The 20,371-nt window shown below is 46.8% G+C and overlaps 1 protein-coding gene across 1 annotated transcript in view; it reads left to right on the top strand.

Annotated features, from left to right (window-relative positions):
- The window catches only part of LOC308354993 (uncharacterized protein), a gene marked incomplete at its 5' end in the record, with an annotated part of 56,965 nt that overhangs the window by 32,475 nt on the left and 4,119 nt on the right, over positions 1-20,371 (top strand). Inside the window, 2 exons of the mRNA XM_080822917.1 lie at positions 15,276-15,359; positions 16,643-16,818. Of these exons, the coding sequence (XP_080679043.1) occupies positions 15,276-15,359; positions 16,643-16,758 (200 nt within the window). The 3' untranslated portion in view covers positions 16,759-16,818. The remainder of the gene's footprint in view (positions 1-15,275; positions 15,360-16,642; positions 16,819-20,371) is intronic.

Below are 20,371 nucleotides of genomic sequence, written 5' to 3'. Positions count from 1 at the left end.
TGTTTACAATTGGCAATTATGAGCTAATATTAGTCAATACCAGTTTTCTCACAGGAAAGGAAATCCTTCAAGGAGAAGCGCAGTGTTGATGCTAGGATTAGCAGCTTCGCGGAGTCCCAGGTATATCCTGTGGCAGCCCGTAGAGCAGCTCCTTGTGTCAGATGGCTGGTGCCTGGGGAGGGGGCACCCCCACAGAGACTCCTGGGCCCGGGCCTCAGCTTTACAGGCTGGAAGCCCCAGAAATTCTAAATACTTCCAGCTGCCTCAGTTAAACCCACCATCAAGTTGGGTCTTCCTGAAGTTGCCCTCCCCACCCCAGCCTCCAGGTTCCTTTGATTGGATTCTCATGTTCACAAATTTTCTTGGGACTTTTTTCTTAAGGCTTTATTTTTTTTAATTTTTATTTTTAAGAAGATTTTTATTTATTTATTTGAAAGAGAGAGGGAGGGAGAATCTGAAGCCGATTCTGCACTGAGCACAGAGCCTGCCATGGGGCTCGATCCCACAACTGTGAGATCATGACCTGCGCTGAAACCAAGAGTCGGATGCTTAACCGACTGAGCCATGGAGGCGCCCTTAAGACTTAATTTTTTTAGAGCAGTTTTAGGTTCACAGCAAAATTAAGAGGAAAGTGCAGAGATTTCCCCCATGCTCCCCTGCCCTCACACGTGCAGAGCCTCTCCCCCTTTATCAACATCCCCTACCAGAGTAGCACTTGTTAGTATTGATGGATCCAGATGGACACAACATACTCACCCAGGGTCCAAAGTTTACACTAGGGACAAACGTATAAATGGCATGCATCCACCATTAGAGGATCATGCAGATTATTTTCACTGCCCTAAAAATCCTCTGTGCTCCACTCATTCATACCCGCCCCCCCCCCTTTTGGGACATTTTAAAGATGGCAACTCTAATTCTTAAAAACTGGATCCAGTCCCCTTTCATTGTCAGAATGGGACTGTCAGCCTATTAAACCGAACACGCATCCTCCATACCCCAGGGAACTGAGTCCGGTTGACAAAGGTGCGAATTGATTTCACCTGAGTTTGGCCCCGTAGATACCGGTGTGCGCTTTTAGGCGTAACCACTGTGAGCTTAGTTCTCCCAGGCTCCAGGCAGGGGCTGATGAGACTGAGGAGATCCTGTCCCTGGACAGCTGCGACCAGGCTCTCTGGCCCGCACTGGGACCTGACCTTGGACACTGGGCTCGATGGAGCACAGCTCTCTCGGCAAGTGTGTAGGAGGACAGAGAAGTTGGGCTGACTATGGTCTGCTGCAGGCTTGTTGGGGCTTGAGAAGGCCACAGAAGCTGCTAGTCCTTTCTCTCAGCTGGACTTCTCTACAGGCCCATGAGGGTTTGAGGCTGTGCCGTTTTCATTCCTGGCCATTATTCCAGGACAATGGATTTCTTGTCAGCAACAGTATTTCTTTATTCCTGAAAGACATGCTGCTGACAAGAATGTTTCACGAAATCCTTCCCTTCCACCTCTGGCCTTCCACGCAAAAGATACTGTCTTCCTGTTCCCGCTGCACCCTTGTGGTGTACCCAGGCCATTGTCATTGCATTGGCCACATCCAAGTCCTGCTTGTCTTATTATTTCCTTAACATTTTCCTTTAAATGTGCTCCCTTTTCTCTTAAATAAAATACTTTTGTTAGGAACTAGGTCAGAAATATCTGTGAAATTACAGATTTAATGAGCTGCATTTTTCTGAATATATTAAAATAAATACATAAATATGAAACAGTTAAACATTTTCCTATGGATCCTCGAAAACCACCCTCCCCAGGTGGCCCCCGCCGGTGTATTCCAGCCCAGCCACAAGAAACCCCGGCAAGGTCTGTAAACTCTTCAAGAGATGCTTCTGGGTCATCCGTGTCGTTGTTACTATTGACTTCGTTCTCTGAAACCACTCAGTCTGCATCTGTGGGCCAATGTGGCAGGAAGGAGCAGGTCATTTCACTTGAGGTCCCACCCTGGGAGTGGTGAGTTCCATGGCGAGGTGCCCTCTCCCACTCAAAGTTAGATTTCCTTCATCTCTGGTCGTGAGAGACCCATTCTCTTACTGATCGACGATGAAAACAGGGTGAGGATTCTAAGCGGCTTTCCTCCCTGAGGCATGATGACCAGACAAGGCCCTGGAAAAGGGAGTATCAAAGGTGATCGAAGCTGGGGGCAGCTATGCAGAAAGGACGGGCTTGCCTGACTAATTGAAGGACGGACATTTGCCTCTTTTCACAAAGGTAACTGCTGGATAACCGTTTGCCTCTTGTCCACAGAAGAGTTTGAGGCGTGGTTGGCTGTGAAAACCTGAGGGCTTTGCCAGTCCTACCTCCATCAGTTACCAGCTGTGCAGCCCCAGGCAAATCCCTTCATCTGCCTGAACCTCAGTTACTCCCAGTAGAACGGGATTGGTGACATTTAGTCACACTTGTCTTATCTGCTGTCCAGGCTGCGGCGAGGATTAAATGAGCAAAGGAAAGAGTGACTGATCTGAACACTCCAAGGCAGGGTTCTCAACACTGGATGCACTTTGGAATTATGTGATGGGGGAGAGGGGTGACTTAAAAAAAAAATAACCACCAAAACCAGTGCTGTAAGACTCAAACCCAGAGACTCTGATTGAACTGGTCTGGAGTGGGTCCTGGGCATCTATACTTTGAAATGTGCTTCCGGTGATCCTCATGTGTAGTCAAGATTAAGAACCACTTCCCTCAACACACGCCATCCAATACAGAAGCCATTCGCCACAGGTGGTTATTTAAATTAAAATTAGTTTGAATTCACTACAACTTAAAATTCAGTTCCTTACACTAGCCACATTTCAAGTACTCAGGGCCACGTGTGGCTACTGGCTTACCATGTTGGACAGTGCAGAGATGGACTATTTCTGTCATCACAGAGAATTCTGTTGCCTCTTAAAGCATTGCCCATGGACCAGCAGAATCAGCGTCACTGGGAGCTTGTTAAGAATGCATACTCTCAGGCCATTGCCCACCCCACTGAATCAGGATCTGGATTTTAACAGAATTGAACAAAATCTTTAGTGTCTTCTTCAAGTCATACATTCATTCATTCTTTCAACCGATGTTTATCAAATGCCTGGCACGTGTGTTGTACATTTCAGGTGATGGAGAGCGATGAGGGAAAAAACAGCAGTGTCTGCCATTCCAGCTGGAGGAAACAAATAGTCATTGCGCAAGAAAACCAATAGGCAAATGCAGTTCAGAGGACAAAAGTAATACAGGAGAATTTGCTAGAGAGGCACTCTAGGGGCAGGGCTGCTACTTTCAGTTGGGAGAGAGTGTCAGGGGGCATCTCTCTAAGGACCCCTGAGTGGAGCCTGAGTAACAAGGGGCTGGCCAAGGGAAGGTGTAGGGGTGGTATGTTCTGGACAGAGACATCAGCAAGTAAATTGCCTTGAAAGAAGATTGCCAGATATAGCAAATAAAAATATAAAACGTTCACTTAAATTTCTGCTAAACCATGAATAATTTTTAGTTATCTGAAATACTGCATGGGACACAGTTTTGTTTTTTTTTTTAATAGAGTGTATTTGTTTATTTGAGAGAGAGAGAAGAGAGTGAGAGAACACAAGCAGGGGGAGCTGCAAAGGGAAAGAAAGAAGCAGGCTCCCCGCTGAGCAGGGATGCCAGGAACCTGGGATCATGACCTGAGCAGAAGGCACACGCTTAATCTACTGAGCCACCCAGGGGCCCCTGCATGGGACATACTTATGCTAAAAAAAGTATGTGTGGTTAACCTGAAATTCGAATTTAACTGGATGTCCTCTATTTTATGGAGACCCTGCCTTAAAGAGGACCAAGGAGGGAGCAGAGTTGGAGGGACAAAGGAGGAGCAAGCGACTGGGATAGTTGGGGCAGGGGGCCACGAGGAAGGGTGGGAGGGGTAGCAGGGCCCAAATCTTGGGCTACATAAAGGCAAGTTTTAGAAACCAAATGGTCACCAAAGGACTGTACTGACCACTGCTGTTTCTTTCGCTTGGTGAAGTCATCGGCTTTACCTTCCTGCAACCCTATGGTTTCTGGGAAGGGCTTCTTGGAAGATGAACAATTGTCCAGGCTGTCAGGCCTGGGTGGGGCTGGGGGAGACGGTGGACCCCTGGTTGCCCTGCCCGAGCATAGCGTGCAGTATACATTGTTTGGTCTGAGCTTTTAAGTGCTCTTTCCCTGTTTGTTTGTTTAATTCCTGTGCTTTTGTATGTGATCCCCTATAAATCTCCCTCTCCTTAAGGACCATGTTTGACAACTTCATTTCCCCCCAACTGGAGACATTTCCCCTGCTAAGGGTCAAAAAGACTAATTACCCAAAACCGAGTATTGGAGACACCCTCAGGCCACCCATGACCCAGAAGTGCCTGATCCCGGTCATATGAATAGAGGAATTCGGTGAGAGCAGACCTGAGCACAGAAGCAGTGACGTCCTCGAACCCCAACTGTATTCTTATCAGAAAATAAACTTCTGACCCCTTCAACAACAACAAATGTGGAAGAGACCATAAAGGATCTTCCGTTCAAACAGTTTAGTTTACATGTGAGGAAAATGAGGCCCTGGGAGGAGGATCATGATTTGCTGAAGGGTCCCACATAGATGATAGGGCTGGGACGTGAGCTCAGAGCTTCCTAAATCTCTGTCCAGTGCTCCCTCCTCCCAAGTTGGGCTTGGTGTGGGGGACTGTGGGAAGGGCAGCAAAACAGCAGCTGACACTCATCGAGTGCTTTAACACTTAGAAAGCACTTCTCTACATTATGTCCTTTGAGGCAGGGACAGTTTCCATTTTGGAAGCAGGGAAGCAGGAGCTCAGAGAGGTTAAATGACTTGTCCAGGATCACACAGCTGTTAAGTGACAGAACCTGGAGTTAAAATCCAGATGCAGGCTCCTTGTTCTGTTTCCATTATAACATGGAAAAAAGGAGGAACGAGAGAGCAGCACACTGACCACCAGTATTATCAGAGGTCGAGAGCCAGCAGGTGGGAGGGAAAGGTGGCTTGAGAAATGAGAAAGAAGATTGCTTGCAGGGAGCCTTGGTGGCACCTGGCGTGCATCATCCCCTTCAACTGTCACATCAGATTTACACTTGAGGAACTGAGGCTTGGAGAGGTTGGCTGGTCGCTCAGCGGGCTAGTAGCAGGGCTGGGACTTCGATCCAGATCTGTCGAATCGAGAGTCTCAGCAGGTGCCTCCTGGGTTTTGGGGGGGCCGGTGAAAGTGCAGGATGAAACAGGACAGCACAGAGAACATGCAAGAAAAAAGGACCAGGAAGGCTTACAGGGACAATGAATGATCCTTGGGGGAAGGGCGGTGGGGGGGTGGTGGAGCCTCTTCCTCCCTCTTGCTCTCCCCTCTACTCTGCATGCAAATATTGTTCCAGAAGCATTAGCTAAATCCCCTCTTTTTAAAGTCTGTAGATTTGCTTGGGGGCTGAACTGCAGCTCTACTTGCGTTGCTAGTCGGTTCTGTCCTTGGAACTGCAGTACTCTGGCCCCCTGGCTTCTCTGGCCACAACTAACAGGGCCTCCTTTCCCCTGAACTGCCCCCCGCCACCCCCACCCCCCCCCCAGCTTCCAAAAACCACCAGCATTAGGCAGGAAACAGAGCTGGATTGTCTTGTTTTCATGCAAGAACTTGTTCCATTTTCTCCTGTCTCCCTCCCCCCACCTCCAGCTTCTAATTTTGTTTCCAAAATGATTGTGAGGTTTTCCCCAGCTGAGGGTCCCTGATTGACTACTAGTAGGGAAATTCCTACCAAGGCTCCCTTATCTTTTCTAGTCAACCATGCTGCTTGTCTGTTGTTGGAGGCTGGCATCATTAAGTCTTCTCATTTGCCCGGGTACCTAATTCAGTCCTGAAGAGGAGTAGGTTCACATTAATCTTTCTGCCCTGAATTGACAATGCAAGGGAGTAAGAGGTAGAATTATTCTGTGGGGCTGTCATCACTAATGTTTCCCTTGTTTAGACATCTTTTGTAGCTGGGGAATCTCTCAAGCCTGGCGTCTAGGACATTCCTCAGAAGCCTCCCCATTAGGCGAGTCACTGGATGACCCTCTTGTCCTCTGGGGGAATGCTGGGAGTCGGCACATCTGCTCCCGGGGCTTGGGGTTCACACGTGGTCAGCGGAGCCTGCTGCCCACCAGCCAGCTGCCACGTTGCTTCTTATCACCACCCTTGGACAGTGTCTGTAAGCCTAAAAAAAAATGAATGAAACTATAAGTCCAAGGGAATATAAAAATGTCAGAAAACGTAGTTAATATTTACTCTGGGCAGTAAAAGGCCAACATTTGGGGCATGGGGGTGGAGGGTCTATGGGGATTCTTCATATTGTTCTTGCAATATATCTTCTTGATATCTGAAAACATCTGAAATTAAAATGTCTTTCAGATAGATGGACAAAATCTGTTTTGCAGCCAGACTGAGTAAGTGAGCAAGAGCATGAGGAACAGCGTGGAGCAGAGGCAGGAAGTGAACTGGTTAAGATGAGGGCCACAGGGTCAGGGCCAATGGGGTTGGCCTGTTGCTTTCCACCGTAAGAGCTGTCATACCTTAACAGGTTACTTAACCTCTTCAAGTTCCAGTTTTTGATTTTTTTTTTTAAGATTTTATTTATTTATTTGACAGAGATCAAAGGTAGGTAGAGAGGCAGGCAGAGAGAGAGGGGGGGAAGCAGGCTCCCCGCTGAGCAGAGAGCCCCATGCGGGGCTCCATCCCAGGACCCTGAGATCATGACCTGAGCCAAAGGCAGAGGCTTTAACCCACTGAGCCACCCAGGTGCCCCCAAGTTCCAGTTTTTCTCACCTGAAAATGGGGATGTGAATGTCGACCTCCCTAGAATATCAGATTATGTGAGATAATGCACGTACAATATTTAGGACGATGCCTGAGGCTTAGTAGGGGGTCACTACATGGTAGGAAGGGGGCAAAAAGAGACAGAAAGTACAAAGTCATCCAATCTCAATGACTTCCCAGTCACTGTCTTGTGAGGCCCCACACCCAATACCAGACACCCACCGCCCGTTGTACTCAGTCCCTGGCTTTGACTGGCTGTTGCCCAGGTGGTGAATTCCCCCAGAATGTTTCCTGACATTTCCAACTAGTCATCTTAAAGGGCCAGCAGGAAGATGTTTATGGATCCTTCTTAGCCTGTGACATTGGGGCCATAGTCATTCATTCATTCATTCATTCAACAAATTTCACTGGGTAAGGGTAGTGGGAACTGTGGACCAGCCACTGAAGTTGGCATGGGGATACAGCACAGAACAAAATTGACCTGGTCCTTGACCTCCAGCTGCTTAAATTCTAGGAACTAGCCTTTCCCTATGGTTTTCTCTGGCTCCTCTCCCTGACAACACCCAGTCTTAGTCATTCCAGAATGCAAAACCTCCTTTACTGCAACATGCAGACAGCTCAGGCTCACAAAGCCACAGGAGGCAGGGCACAGTAAGATGTTGGCAGTTACTGGGCCGGATCATTCTTTAGCTGCCCTTGTTGGGAATAATTCGGCCTTGGGAGAAACGCAGGGTAGCCAGTGGTATGAAGCCAAAACTGCCTTCTCTGCCAAAACTCACACGCTAATTGGCTGCACCACCCACCCCACTTCCATGCCCACTGTACTTTTTTAAGCTAGTCTCTGCCCTAGACTCTCCCTTCCTTCTGTCTGTAATCCCTATCAGTCTGAAACCTTTTTTCCAAACAGCTTTCCTTTTGTCATCAAATAAGCCCTCCACCGGCCCCCCACCTCCCTGCCCCACCCTCACCCCTCCTCCCCAACCACTGCCCTGCTACCCTTCCAGTGCCACAAGAGTTCATGCTTCCCAGGTCTTGGAGACCAATTAATCACAAAATCAGCATTAGCAAACCTGCCTAGCCTCTCTATCCGGCAATTTTTCCATCCATTTGTTTTACAGGAAAGCTGGAGTAACAGTACAAAACAATACAAACTGAAGGAGAAAGAATTTCATCTCTCTTACGCTCTTCTGCATTCATAACTGTTAGTAAACCTCTCATTTGTAAAACCGTTTACTGTCAGTGTTCCCGAGAATATATTGCTATTTTTTCCCTTTAGAACGTTACTTCAATGATATTTATTGAGGACTGCTTGTGTTTGACGACCTATAGAGGAAGTCTTATATATTTTTCACAAATAAGACCTACAATGCCAAAAAAATATAACTAAGCATATACTAAAGGACGGACTCCAGTGAGTTCTGTATGGTGAGATTGGAAGACTCAATCTCTAAAAGGTGAACTGTGTGTGTACGTGTGTGTGTACGTGTATGTGTGTGTGTGTGTGTGTGTTTGGCCAAGCAGGGGGGAAAAAAAGAGATTTACCAATTATTTTGTGATTTTTTAAAATATCACGAAAAATAAGTCTCCATGAAAAAGAAAAAAAAAAAGGAGCCCACCCAGGTACTGGACTCAGACACAGTCCAGGTCTTATGCTCCTTTCCACCATGTACTTGCTAGTAGAATTGGTATACAAATGAAAAGAGAGAATAGATATAAATTGATTACCACAGTGCTTCAATAAATGGTAGCACAGACTGTGACCTGTGTGCCCCCAAACCTATTCTCTTTCTCTTAGTAACGTAACCTTGATTTGCATCTGAGCACATAGACTTCCTTGCAGCTAGGTGCAGCCATGGGACTAGGCGAATGAGTTCTGAGCAGAAGCATTGCATGCGACTTCCCAGAAAGTCTCCCTGAAGAGAGAAGACAGTCTTCATCATCCTTCTTCTGCCTATTACTGGTCTGGACTCTGAATGTGATGGCTGGTGCCCCAACTGCTATATTGGGGCATGAGGAGGAGGACCACACTCTGAGGGTGCCTGGCATTGCAGAGAGATAAAGAGTTTGGGTCCTTGATGAGCAGGGAGCTGCCTTTCTAGCTTTGGACTTCCTGAGGATTTCTTTTCATAAAGCATAAATTAATTTTTCCTCATATCTAAACCACCATTATTTTTTTTAGGTCTTCATTTCCCTAAGTGAAGCTAATCCTAACTAATATACTATAATTATTATTGTCATCATTATTTTATTAGCACTGGCCCACAATCCTGCTCACTCACAGATCCCTTTTTTAGACCAGAACAGCAGTCAATTTTAAAATAGCACAGTGAATTTTGCCTTTGTTCTGATCTCTGTTGCCAATCTATTCGTGCCTTTAATGTGGGGGGCCCCCATATCCTCCTGGTCCCCCACTTCTTTCCCTCCTCTGTTTCCCTCTCTTTCTAAATTCCTGGCTCTGGGTCTTTCCCCACTTTCTATGGCGCCTCTTGAAGAATTCTCACCTGACTGGGTGGAACTGAAGTACCCTAAAAGCAGAGGAGGGTTTGGACTAGGTAGAAAGGAAGGGGAAGCATTCCAGGTGGGAGAAAACATAAGCAAAAGGGAAGGGCAGATGGAGCGTAATTGGGGGTCTAGACAGGAAGTGGCAGTAGGTTTCTGCTGAGGGTGGTAGGAGATGAGATTGAGTTGGGAAAGTTGTGGGGGGGGGGAGATGGGACCCTATTATGGAGGGTCCTCAGGGCCCAGTGGAGGAGTTTGGACTTGATCCCAGAGGAAACAGAGAGTCACTACACGTTACTGAGAGGGGGCAGCGACATGAGGCAAGAGATGTTTCCAAAAGCATGAATCTGGCTGAAGTGTGCAAAACAGATTGAAGGCAGGAAGAGCCTGGAGACAGGGAGACCAGTATAAATCTTCCACCCAGTAATCAGATGGCCAAACATTGTCAACAGACTTTGACAGGGGCCGTATGAAACAGCTACATTAAAGTGTAGTGATTTCAGTTAAACAGATGAAGAAGCCTTAAACAAAGCCTTTCCCCAGAACTTCTCACATGGAGAAAACAAGCAAGCGTCCAAATAGTGAAAATTGGTTCAATCCTTTCGGAAAACAATTTGGCACTATGGATCAAGAGCCTTAAGAATGTTCACACCCTTTGACCCAGTAATGCTACTTTCTGGGAATGCTAGGGAAATAATCCAAACTGGAGACAGAAAAAAAGAATGCATGGAGATCTTAATCACAGCACACTTGATAATAGCAAATAATTAGAAACAATCTAAATGCTCGGCGGTGGAAGGATGGTTTAAGCAAACTGTGGTTCTCAGTTACATGTCACTCAGCCATGAACTCCAAGAAGTAAGAAGTCCAGACAGATGACATGGAAATGCTTGTAACATAACTCGAGGAAAACAGGATACAAAATACACTGAATGTATATCACACAACAAACACCCCAAATGTAGAAAAGTCATATTCTGAATTTCTCTTGGTTATTTCATTAAAGTGAGAGGACTATAGATTTTGTTTCTTCTCTCTTTAAAAATGTTTTCTCCCCCCCAATACGCTTTTGTTACATCTATTACTTTTAATCATAGGGGATGTCAAGGACAAGTCATATTATTCATTCTTCTCTGAATTGTTTGGCTTGATAAGAATAACTACGTAGGACTTTTATTTTTTTTTGTAAAGAGTGAGTGAGTTTTCAAAAACAAAATATATTGATAAATATGGGGAAGCCTTGAGAAATTCTCATGTCATCGCAGGCATAGACACTTACATTCATTTTCTCTATGATGTGTTTTTAAAAAAAGGTACAGGCTGTCACGTGTGTGTGCACGTGCCGGGGGGAGGGTCTGAGTTTGAATCCCACCTTAGCTGGATGACCCTGGCTACTTCATCTGTGAAGGAGGGAATGATGTCTTCCACGCGTAATTACTGAGGAAATGAGGGGAAAGAAAGTACAGAGAAAGAAAGTGAGCGAGATCTCCTTAGCACAGTGCTTTGCACTTTGGAGACCCACAGTAATGGTGGCTTCGAAGTCAGAGTGCTGTTCTGTTCTCGGTTCCGCTTTCTGTATCTTGCAGGTGCGTAGCTGTCAGTTTATGGGGTGACTGTCCGAGGAGGGAGACAGAGCTCTGAGTGGTTTCCTCAGCCTCAGTCACCTCATGCCTCTGGGCTGCTGCCACCCTGATGTTTTGACCACCCCACCCCCAGGCAATTTTGCCTCCTTTATCTGCCTTTACAGTGCTTTCCCCTTTGCCTGGACCATGCTTTTTTACAGTACATAATGACCTGATTGTACAAGAGCAAGTTTATCTTCAAAAGGATGTTTTATCCTCCATATACTCAGCCAGCACATATTTAAAAATGGTTTTATGTCTTCGGTGTTTAAGGCTGGAACATAAAGTGGCCTTTGTGTGCTGAGATCATTCTGCTATACCTCCCTTGACCCCAGCTTTGTGCAAGTCCCAGGGTACAACCCTGTGCAAAGCGGCATGGGTCTGCGGAAGATGTCGTACAGTTGTAAAGGGCCACTGAGATTAGAGAGAGAGAGAGAAGGAAGAAGACAAGGATGACTAGGAGACCACGTAAGGCAGAGCAAATTAATGCCAAAAATTATTTTGGAGGTGCTAAATAGCCCCCTTAATCTCCTCAACATCCTGCTTATGAAACTTTTATACTCAGCCATCTTTTCTAAGTTTCTCAAGGACTTCTTAAGTGTGGGAACCCATTCAAAACCTTATGAAAATCCAGGGAGATGATGTTTATTGGCTCTGCGTGGTCAGCTAAGCCTGCGGGTCTGTCCAGGGATGCCACAGATTGCCTCCCTGGCGTTCCCAGCATGCCAGGCGCTGATGCTCTGGGACGGCGGAAGTCCCCTTCCTTCCCCACCCTGAATTCTGTTCTCGAGCCAAGGATGTGGCCAATCTGGGAGTAAAAACACCGTATGTGACTCTTGCAGCATACATTCTGCCCCTCCCAAAAGAGGGAAACCGAGAGAGATGGAGCACTGGGTGCTATATGCAACTAATATCGCTAAACAAGGGGGCCTGGGTGGCTCAGTCGTTACGGGTCTGCCTTCCGCTCAGGTCATGATCCCAGGGTCCTGGAATCGACCCCTCATTGGGCTCCCCGCTCAGCAGAAAGCCTGCTTCTCCCTCTCCCACTCCCCCTGCTTGTGTTCCCTCTCTGGTTGACTCTCTCTCTCTCTGTCAAATAAATAAAATCTTAAAAAAAAAAAAAGAATCATTAAACAATACAACAAAAACTTACGGTGTACTATATATGCTGGCTAACCGAACACAATAAATAAATGAAATAATATAAATTTAAAAACTTAGTACCAAAATTAACAAAAAAAAAAAAGAGAGAGAGAGAAAAGAGAGAGATGGTCACTTGAGAGAACAAAGGTGGGCTTGGGACCATCTTCTCTCTGTCACGCCCCCACCCCACCCCCCAACAGCTGCCCCTGGCCCCTTTTGGCCCAGGGCTTGTTCACTGAGACATCCAGTTTCATTTTTTGGTCAGCAGTGCTGTGTCATGAGCTGACTTAGAAGGAAGGCTGTTGAATTCCCAGACCAATCACCTACTAGGTGTTTAGTGACATTTGGTGAATAAATGAGTGCGCTCACGCATGAACTAATGAAACTTTCGCTTATTCCCACACCACTTGTTTTCCTTCTTCCCATGTTCTAGCTCCCACTGGCAGAGGAAGAATTATGGTGATTCGTTACAATGCATCAGGCCGTCTTTCCTGGTTACGGACTAAAAAGAATTATGACTTTAAAAGAAAAAAAAAAACAAACCCTAGAACATTATTTAAATATAAACAAGAAATCTGAATTCTATAACCGTGTGGAGCAGCACTGCCCAGGAAATGGGAATCCCAGTGGCAAACTGTATGTGATGAGACAAGTCTATTTTCTTGGAATCAAAAGAGAAAATAAGGAAAGGAGGAGGGCAAGGAGGGAAGGAAGACAGAAAGAAGGAGAAAGAAGCAGAGAAAGATTGAGAAAGAAATGTGAGTTCTGGTCCTTTGGCTCCGACTTGGCCACTCATGGCTTTGTAACCTTGATCGTCAGTTTTCCCAAATGAGGTGTAGACAGGTCAGTTCTTAGACTTTATGAGCGCATCTCAGTTGTGGTGGTGGTGGGGGTGGGGGGGATGGATTTTTTTTTTTTTTTTTTTTTAGATGGGGGATGGTTTTAAGTCTTTGCCAGGATGGGGGTAAGACAACTATTAAAGATGCAGTTTCCTGAGCCCTGTCCTCAAAGACTTTGGCTCTGGCCTGGGACCCTAGGAAGCAAGCCGTTTGGAGAGCTCACTTTGAGAAAACAGGACCCAGTAGTCTCAGAGAGGATGAGACTCTGACTCCTCAAGGGTCTGGGACAGTATTCCTCAGCTCCTGCGCCAGCCGCTTCAGGGCACGCTCTAGCTCTGCTTCAGATGGGAATGACTCGTTGGTTAAGTGCTCGAGGCAAAGGGAATGGCACTTTAGCCTCTCAGAGACAAGCGGACTCAAGGTCGCCTTTGCTGCCTGGGTTGTCAGCACTTGTTAAACGGGACGGGGATGAATTCAAGTGCATGGGCTCCCTGGATGTACTCACGCGTGTTGGGGAGGGGGAGGGCAGGAACAGGACTGCCCACAGAGGGGTGCTTTGTGTACCTTCCCCTGCATGCTCTCATCTCACCTTCAGGGCATAGATTTTCACCTTCCTTTCACTGACGGGGAAACTGAGGCACAGAGACTTCTTGCCAGAGCATACACTGTTCTTCATTGGCACCCTCAGAGGAAGATTTCAGATCTCCTGATTCCTAGTGTAATAATGGTTTCCCTAGTGTACCATGTTGCAGAGAACTAACTGTGTATTTATTAAACGAAAGGACTGAGGGATTATTAGCAATAAGTTTCTAACACTTCTTAGCCAGAACAATGATAAAGTTCCAGTGTGGACTGCGATTACTGCTCTAATGAAATTAATGATGAAAATTCCTGGGCGTGCAGCCTGTGCAGTCCAGTCTTGTGGTGAGGGGAAGCGGATGTCTATCATACGTATTTACATACATGGGTTTTCAAAAAGAGATGAAAAGAGATACATGAAATGATAACAATGATTATGAGTAGTGGAATTACAGGTGATTTTTATTTTCTTTATACTTTTTATGTGTTGATTGTATTGGTTATGTTTTCTATAATGAGTTTTTTTTTAAGATTTTATTTATTTATTTGACAGAGAGAGACACAGCAAGAGAGGGAACACAAGCAGAGGGAGTGGGAGAGGGAGAAGCAGGCTTCCCGCAGAGCAGGGAGTCCGATGAGGGGCTCGATCCCAGGACCCTGGGATCATGATCTAAGCAGAAGGCAGATGCTCAACCGACTGAGCCACCCAGGCGCCCCAATATAATGAGTCATTTTTAATCAGAAAAAATATACATCTAACACATCTCTGTGTTTATAGATACTTGAGAGTTTCCAAGATGCCTTCACAGATTTCTTAGTGGGTTTTGTACTTACTGCATAAAAGTACTCTGAGCAGCTGTTATTTTATTATCCCCATTTGCAAAGGAAGTAACTTCCCTTGTGTCACACCGCATAGCTTATCAGAGGTGGGCTGTGACACAAACCCAGATCCGCCAGCTGATTTTCCCATTTCTTCACTCCCTGAGACCCTGTGTTTGCTCATTTGTTAGAGTGAGCTCTGGACCCCTGCTACCAGTTCATGCACGAGCCTGTGGTCGTGCCCTCACTTCCCCTCCCTCAGGTGGTCTCTGCCTCATACAAGGAACCCCAAAGTGGGTCTTTCCCTGCATTTCCACCTTCATGGTACTGGGAGAAGCCTGGCAGGTGGACGTCCACACATTGGTGGGATGGATTCTTTCACTCCCCATGGGGCCTGTTGAGACAGAGTGTGGGTGCCCCGCTGGGGGGCTCCTGGAGGAAGGCCAGGAGGGAGAGAGGCGAGTGTCCCTTGCAACACTGGGGAGGCTGAGCCACTCTTGCTGTCTGGAGGGTGACCTGAACCTGGCCCACCACTCTGCCCTGGATGCTTGGTGGCAGAGAAAAGGGAGGAGGTGACACTGAGACTGTGCCGTGCTTCTCGGAGAATGCCACTCCACCTGCCCGGGGTTGGTAAATGGCGCTCCTGGGTGGTGTTGGGTTTCTTTCCTTTCTGTAAACGAAGAGACCCTGGACCACAGAACAATGGACTGAGTCAAGGGAGGAGAAGAGGGCCGTGTGGGGGCGGGAGGGCGGTGTGGGAAGGGGAGGGGTCCGGGCACACATCCAGACCCAAGGGCAGGCCCTGTGTGACTCGACTGGCCAGATAACTTTTATATGCTTGGTCCCTTATTTTTTAAAATGGCAATGAGGTTCATGCTGTCAAGGATGATTTTTCTTGAAGGACTGTTGTAAGGTTCAAATTGATTTACTTGCTCAACCAATTATTTATTATCTCTTGTGTTCCAGATCCCGTTTTAGGTGCTGGGGCTAGAGCAGTAACCAAGACAGAAGTAGGTCCGGTCTTCATCTGGGGAGACAGACAACAAGCAGGTAAGTGTAAAATCAAACTTCAGACTGCTGAGTTCACTGAGAGACAGAAAGCTAAGTGGAAGGCATACATGGGTAGAGGAAGCTATTTTATTTTATACCATTCCATTTCATTTCATTATCTTTCAGTCTTTGGCACCTCTACCCCCAGCATGGGGCTCAAACTCACAACCCCAACATCAAGAGGCACGTGCCCTACGAACTGCGCCAGCCAGGCTCCCCAGAAAGCTATTTCAGACAAGGAGTTAGAGGAGGGCCTCTCCTGGGAGGGGAGACTGGAGCAGAGGCCAGGAGACGCGAGCGAGCGAGCCGGGGGGCATCTGGGGAAGCGCATTCAATGCCGAGGGAACGGCAAGGGCCACAGAGTGGGTTTAAGCATGACAACGGGTGTGACAGTCCCAGCCTGTAAATGGGAACAGATGAACCCTCCAAAGCGGCCACTTCTCACTGGCCTCTTGACTCTCTGACAACGAACAAAGAGGTGAGCAGTCGCAGAAAGACAAGAATTACACCTGACATTTCCCTGGTCCTGGGGTCCTACCCACCCGCACCATCACAGGAATAGGCTGAAAGAAAAAGAGAGTACTTTCTTCGTGCTTCCATTAGAGCCAGGAGCATCTTACATTTTGTGATCTGTTCATATGTCTGTCTCCCCGCGGGGACATGGCTTCCGGGGGCAGGAGTGGCCCTGATTTCTCAGGGATCCTGTGGGGTGGTGGTGAGCCACACAGCCTTGGAAAGTGTGGGTTGGAATCCTGGTTCTGTTATGTACTTGCTGTGTGAGTTCAGGTATGTTTCTTGTCTTTCTGAGCCTTGGTTTCCTCATCTGTGAAGTGGAGGCATTTTTATAGACAACCCCACGGGGCTGCCATGAGAATGAATAGCGCCTGGAGTATAGTAAGTGCAAAATTATACATTGCTCATCGACTGTGCCCACGTTCCAGATGCCCGGCATATAGTAAGTGCTCAATGCATTTTATGGAATGGGAGCTTTAGCGTAAGAAAATGCTGCACGAAGACTTTCATATTCTTCTGCAACTCTTGCCAGGGGATCTGCAGGGCCCCCAGGAGGGACACAATCATTGTCTTGGAACACCTCCGAGACAGGGCAGTGAACTAAATCTCCAAATTGAACTCCTTGCTCCAGGGCCCGTTTTAGTCTCATTCTCAGATGGAAAACATGTCCGGCCGCTAGCTTGATAAGGTCAGATTCAGTGCCTGATCTTTGCCTGGAGCTAAAAAGCTAAAAACCATTTGCTTCCCACCTGGCTCTGGCTGTCTTCCAGCTCCTGCCCATGGGGTCTCCCCTCAGCCTTCTCTGGAGCTCCACGTGGGCCTGGTACTCACCCCACCTCGGTGCCGTGTTGCAGTCTTAGAATCAGGTGAGCCGGGCGGAAGATAGAGCAGAGATCTGAGGATTTGGCCAGATGTGAAACATACCTGACGCTCACCTGTTCCGAAGGTGAGCCGGGCAACAACCCTCTTGGTTCATAATAACCCAGGTCATTGTGCAGTGTAGAAAAACTGAAACAAGCAGCTCGTGGGCCTGGAAAAGAGGATTTGAAGGGAAAGGGGGAGAGCATCTCGAGTGGAAGAGTAGGGTGCGTGTGTGGCTACAGTCGGCTAATGGAGGAGGCACTGAGAGTGGGAGTAGATTCCGAGGGGCCGGTGGGAACATCTGCAGAACAAGCCCTAGGCACGTGTCTCCCCGGGGATACCCTCCTTGCTTGCTCCAGTCCCAAGCAACCGCCAGCATTTTGCTTGCTTTCCTAAGACCCAACCCTGGCATGAAGAAATAATGGTGACCTTGAGCGCTCGCCCTCCCTCTGTCTTGTGCAACCTGATGTAATGCAGATTGAATGGGTGTCTTCCCCCACTTCTCTGAGTCAGGAGTAGGGGACTGGAGTGTTTATGTCTTCTAAAAGATGGGGAGGTGACCTCATCTTTTAGGTCATCTTGCCCTCACCTCTACTTCCATTCCTTGGGTTCTTTGTCCAGGCAGGCCAGACTCAGCTGAGTGACCCTTGAGTGAGCCGCATTACTGACCTTTGGTGAACCAATGCCAGGAATTTGGTGTGTTTAGATGAAGTGGATCGTAGATCTGGGCCAAAGTGACGTTTGACACTGGAGGGCTCTGTTAATACCTTGTACGTGAACCGAGGGAGAAAGTAAGGTGTAGGGGTCCCCAAAATAAGAGTCCAGAGTGTTGGCGGACAGCCCTTGGCTGAGTGGCTGTGAGCAAGGACCTTCACCTTTCCTAGCATTTGTTTTTTCTACTATAAAGTGGGGATAATAATTCCTGATGCACCGAACACACAGGGTTCTTATGAGATTCACATTTGAGCAAATTTACAGCACATGATATTGAGTGGTAGAAAGTACATGGTTTCCCTCATGCAGTGGTTGTGAGACTCAGCCAAGCAGTTAACTCAATGACTAGCACATAATAGATGCTCAGTAAAGCATTATAAATAATTCTTAGTGTTGCTCATAGAATTCTATATGTGCACGTGTGATCTTAGTCCACAGAGCCATATAAAATGTGAGTTCTTAATTTCATTCTTATTATCTGTGATTACACTGCCACCTGTTCCAGCCCAGGCAGATACTTCCCATCCTGGTGATCTTAGTAACCCCCCTGCTGTTCTCCTTGCATTTGCAACTCCCTAGTTCAGCCCCACACAGTCTCTCCCTCAAACATCATAACCATCGCATCAGTGTCTTTTATGGGCATGTGACCTCAGCACCCTCCAGATTGGTCTTTGATGCAAACCCCCTTCTCTGCTGGGGGATCAGCCATCTCTGCCCCATACCTCTGCTTATCCCTTGAGCTGTCACTCTCAAGTGGAACACCCTTGTCTCTTCTCTCATCTTTCCTCAGTCTCAGCCCTTTCACAGTCTGTATCAGCTCTTTCCTTTAGGAGACTTTCCCTGGTTTACCCACCCCACAGATCACTCAGCGTGTATGGGCTCGGTTTGTGTTCTATGATTTTGCTGTGGCCTGCCCATGACTTTCTAGACAAGCTTTGAGCCACGTGGCACAGACTAGGTTTTTGGTTTCTTTTGGATTCCTGGCTGGCCCTTAGTAGGCTGTCCTTGACACATCTGAGGAGGTTGTCCTTGACCATGAGGCTTGCACCTCATTATCTCCATTCTAGGCCGCTCTTTTTATTTTTTTAAAAGATTTTATTTATTCATTTGAGAAAGAGAGTGAGAGACAGAGCACAAATAGGGGGAAAGGCAGAGGTAGAGGGAGAAGCAGACTCTCTGCTGAGCAGAGAGCCTGATGCAGGGCTCGATCCCAGGACCCTGAGATCATGACCTGAGCCAAAGGCAGACACTTAATCATCTGAGCCACCCACATACCCCTCCCCCTTTATTTTTTAAGAAAATTTATTCATTTGGGAGAGAGAGAGGGGGAGAGAGAGAGAGAGAAGTCTCCTCTTTAGCAGCAGAAGTTCCTTGAGGAACAGTGCCACCCTTCCATGAAACATCTTATGTCAGATGCCAAGGTGGGTTCCTACCTCCCACTGCACTCGGGGAAAGCTTTCAACTCATGCCTACAAATGGTAAACACTGCCTGACTCACTGCTGTCCTACTCAGGTGTAATTGCTCTTGTTCTCCAATTTAGCATGGACCTTGGAACCACCTTGAAACCACCCGTGGACCTTGAAACCACCCATGCAAGAAGTGTGTCAGAGCCCTGGGTCAGTGTCTCTTCAGCACACTGAGACTTTTCTCCTGGTTTAGTTTTCTGTGTATACCTATAGACAAATGTTCATGCTGGGTTCCCCCTTCCCCAACCTACCTCTCTGCACTCTGGTTCTAGACTTCCTTGGGAAAGAGCAGTCCTGAGCTCCATGTGCAGATTTGCTCCCAAGTTTCTCTTCCCTCCTTTGGTTTCTGTTCACTTGGCATTTGTGTGTGTCCTTGGCACTTGGCGTAGATACAAGATAAATAGAAACTTGTCTTCTTTGGAGAATCTTATAAGCTGGTGAAACTTTCTCCCCCACTGGTAAGAGACTTCTAAAGAGGGCCAGCCCCTGGATTTCTGCTCTCTTCTCTTGCTCCCTAAACTTTTAAGGTTAAAGTTCACTTCAAGAATATTTTGAAGCTGTAGATTCTCTCCCCAGAAAAGGTACGCACTATCTAATAGTTTGCATTAAACTGCAGGGGGTTTACAGACCCCATCAAACCCATCTATAAACCCACAGGCCCTAGGTAAGGAATACTTCTGCTCTTAAGAAAAAAAAAAATGAACAAGGATGAGAAGGAAAAAACCCTCAAAACCACCTAAAAAAGGAACATAAATAGAAGTGAATGAACCTAACTCTATTTCAAATAAATAATACTACCACACTGAAGGGAGAGTAAACAAATGAACAAAAACCAACCAATATTGAATTCTAGTTGAAGGAGTTTTTCCTATAGTGGTGTAGGTTAGCAATCCTAAAAGTTTTTTGTGTGCTGTAGAAGTGAGCAAATGAGTAAATATATTGAGGTTAATGGGAGCCCATTCTTGCTGTTGGAGAAGAGAGTTACAAAGATAAAGAGAAGGAACACTAAAATCAATCTTATGGTAATGAATTAGAATGGGAGGTATCTACATGAGTTCATGGTTGTGCGTGTGTACAGATATAGTAATAAGATATCAATGTCAAGTCATATTTCTTAGTTCTGTCTGCTAAAAGGCTTAGAAGTAGACACCCAGTAGCACTGAGCACACCTGGCAGCTAGCTCTTGGTTTCTATATACCTTTCACCACTAAAAGGAACCAGGACTCCTTGGAGAAATGGCTAGTTTCAGGGCTCCGAGAGAGAAAATACAAGATGAACCTAGAATATCATGTTGTTCCAGAAATCAAGGAGGTGTTGAAAAAGATAGCAATATATGTCAAAAGGACAGAGGAATCAGAAGAGGATCCCACTAGTCAAATCTGGGGCAACCTGAACATTAAATAACAGTGGTAACATTCCCACAGAACATTCTTTAAATAAAATAAGAATCTAGGAAC

The sequence above is a fragment of the Martes martes genome, assembly GCF_963455335.1.
Source record: "Martes martes genome assembly, chromosome: 14".
Lineage (NCBI taxonomy): Eukaryota > Metazoa > Chordata > Mammalia > Carnivora > Mustelidae > Martes > Martes martes.
Note: the sequence above shows the minus strand (reverse complement) of the source record. Positions and strands in the feature narration are given on the sequence as shown.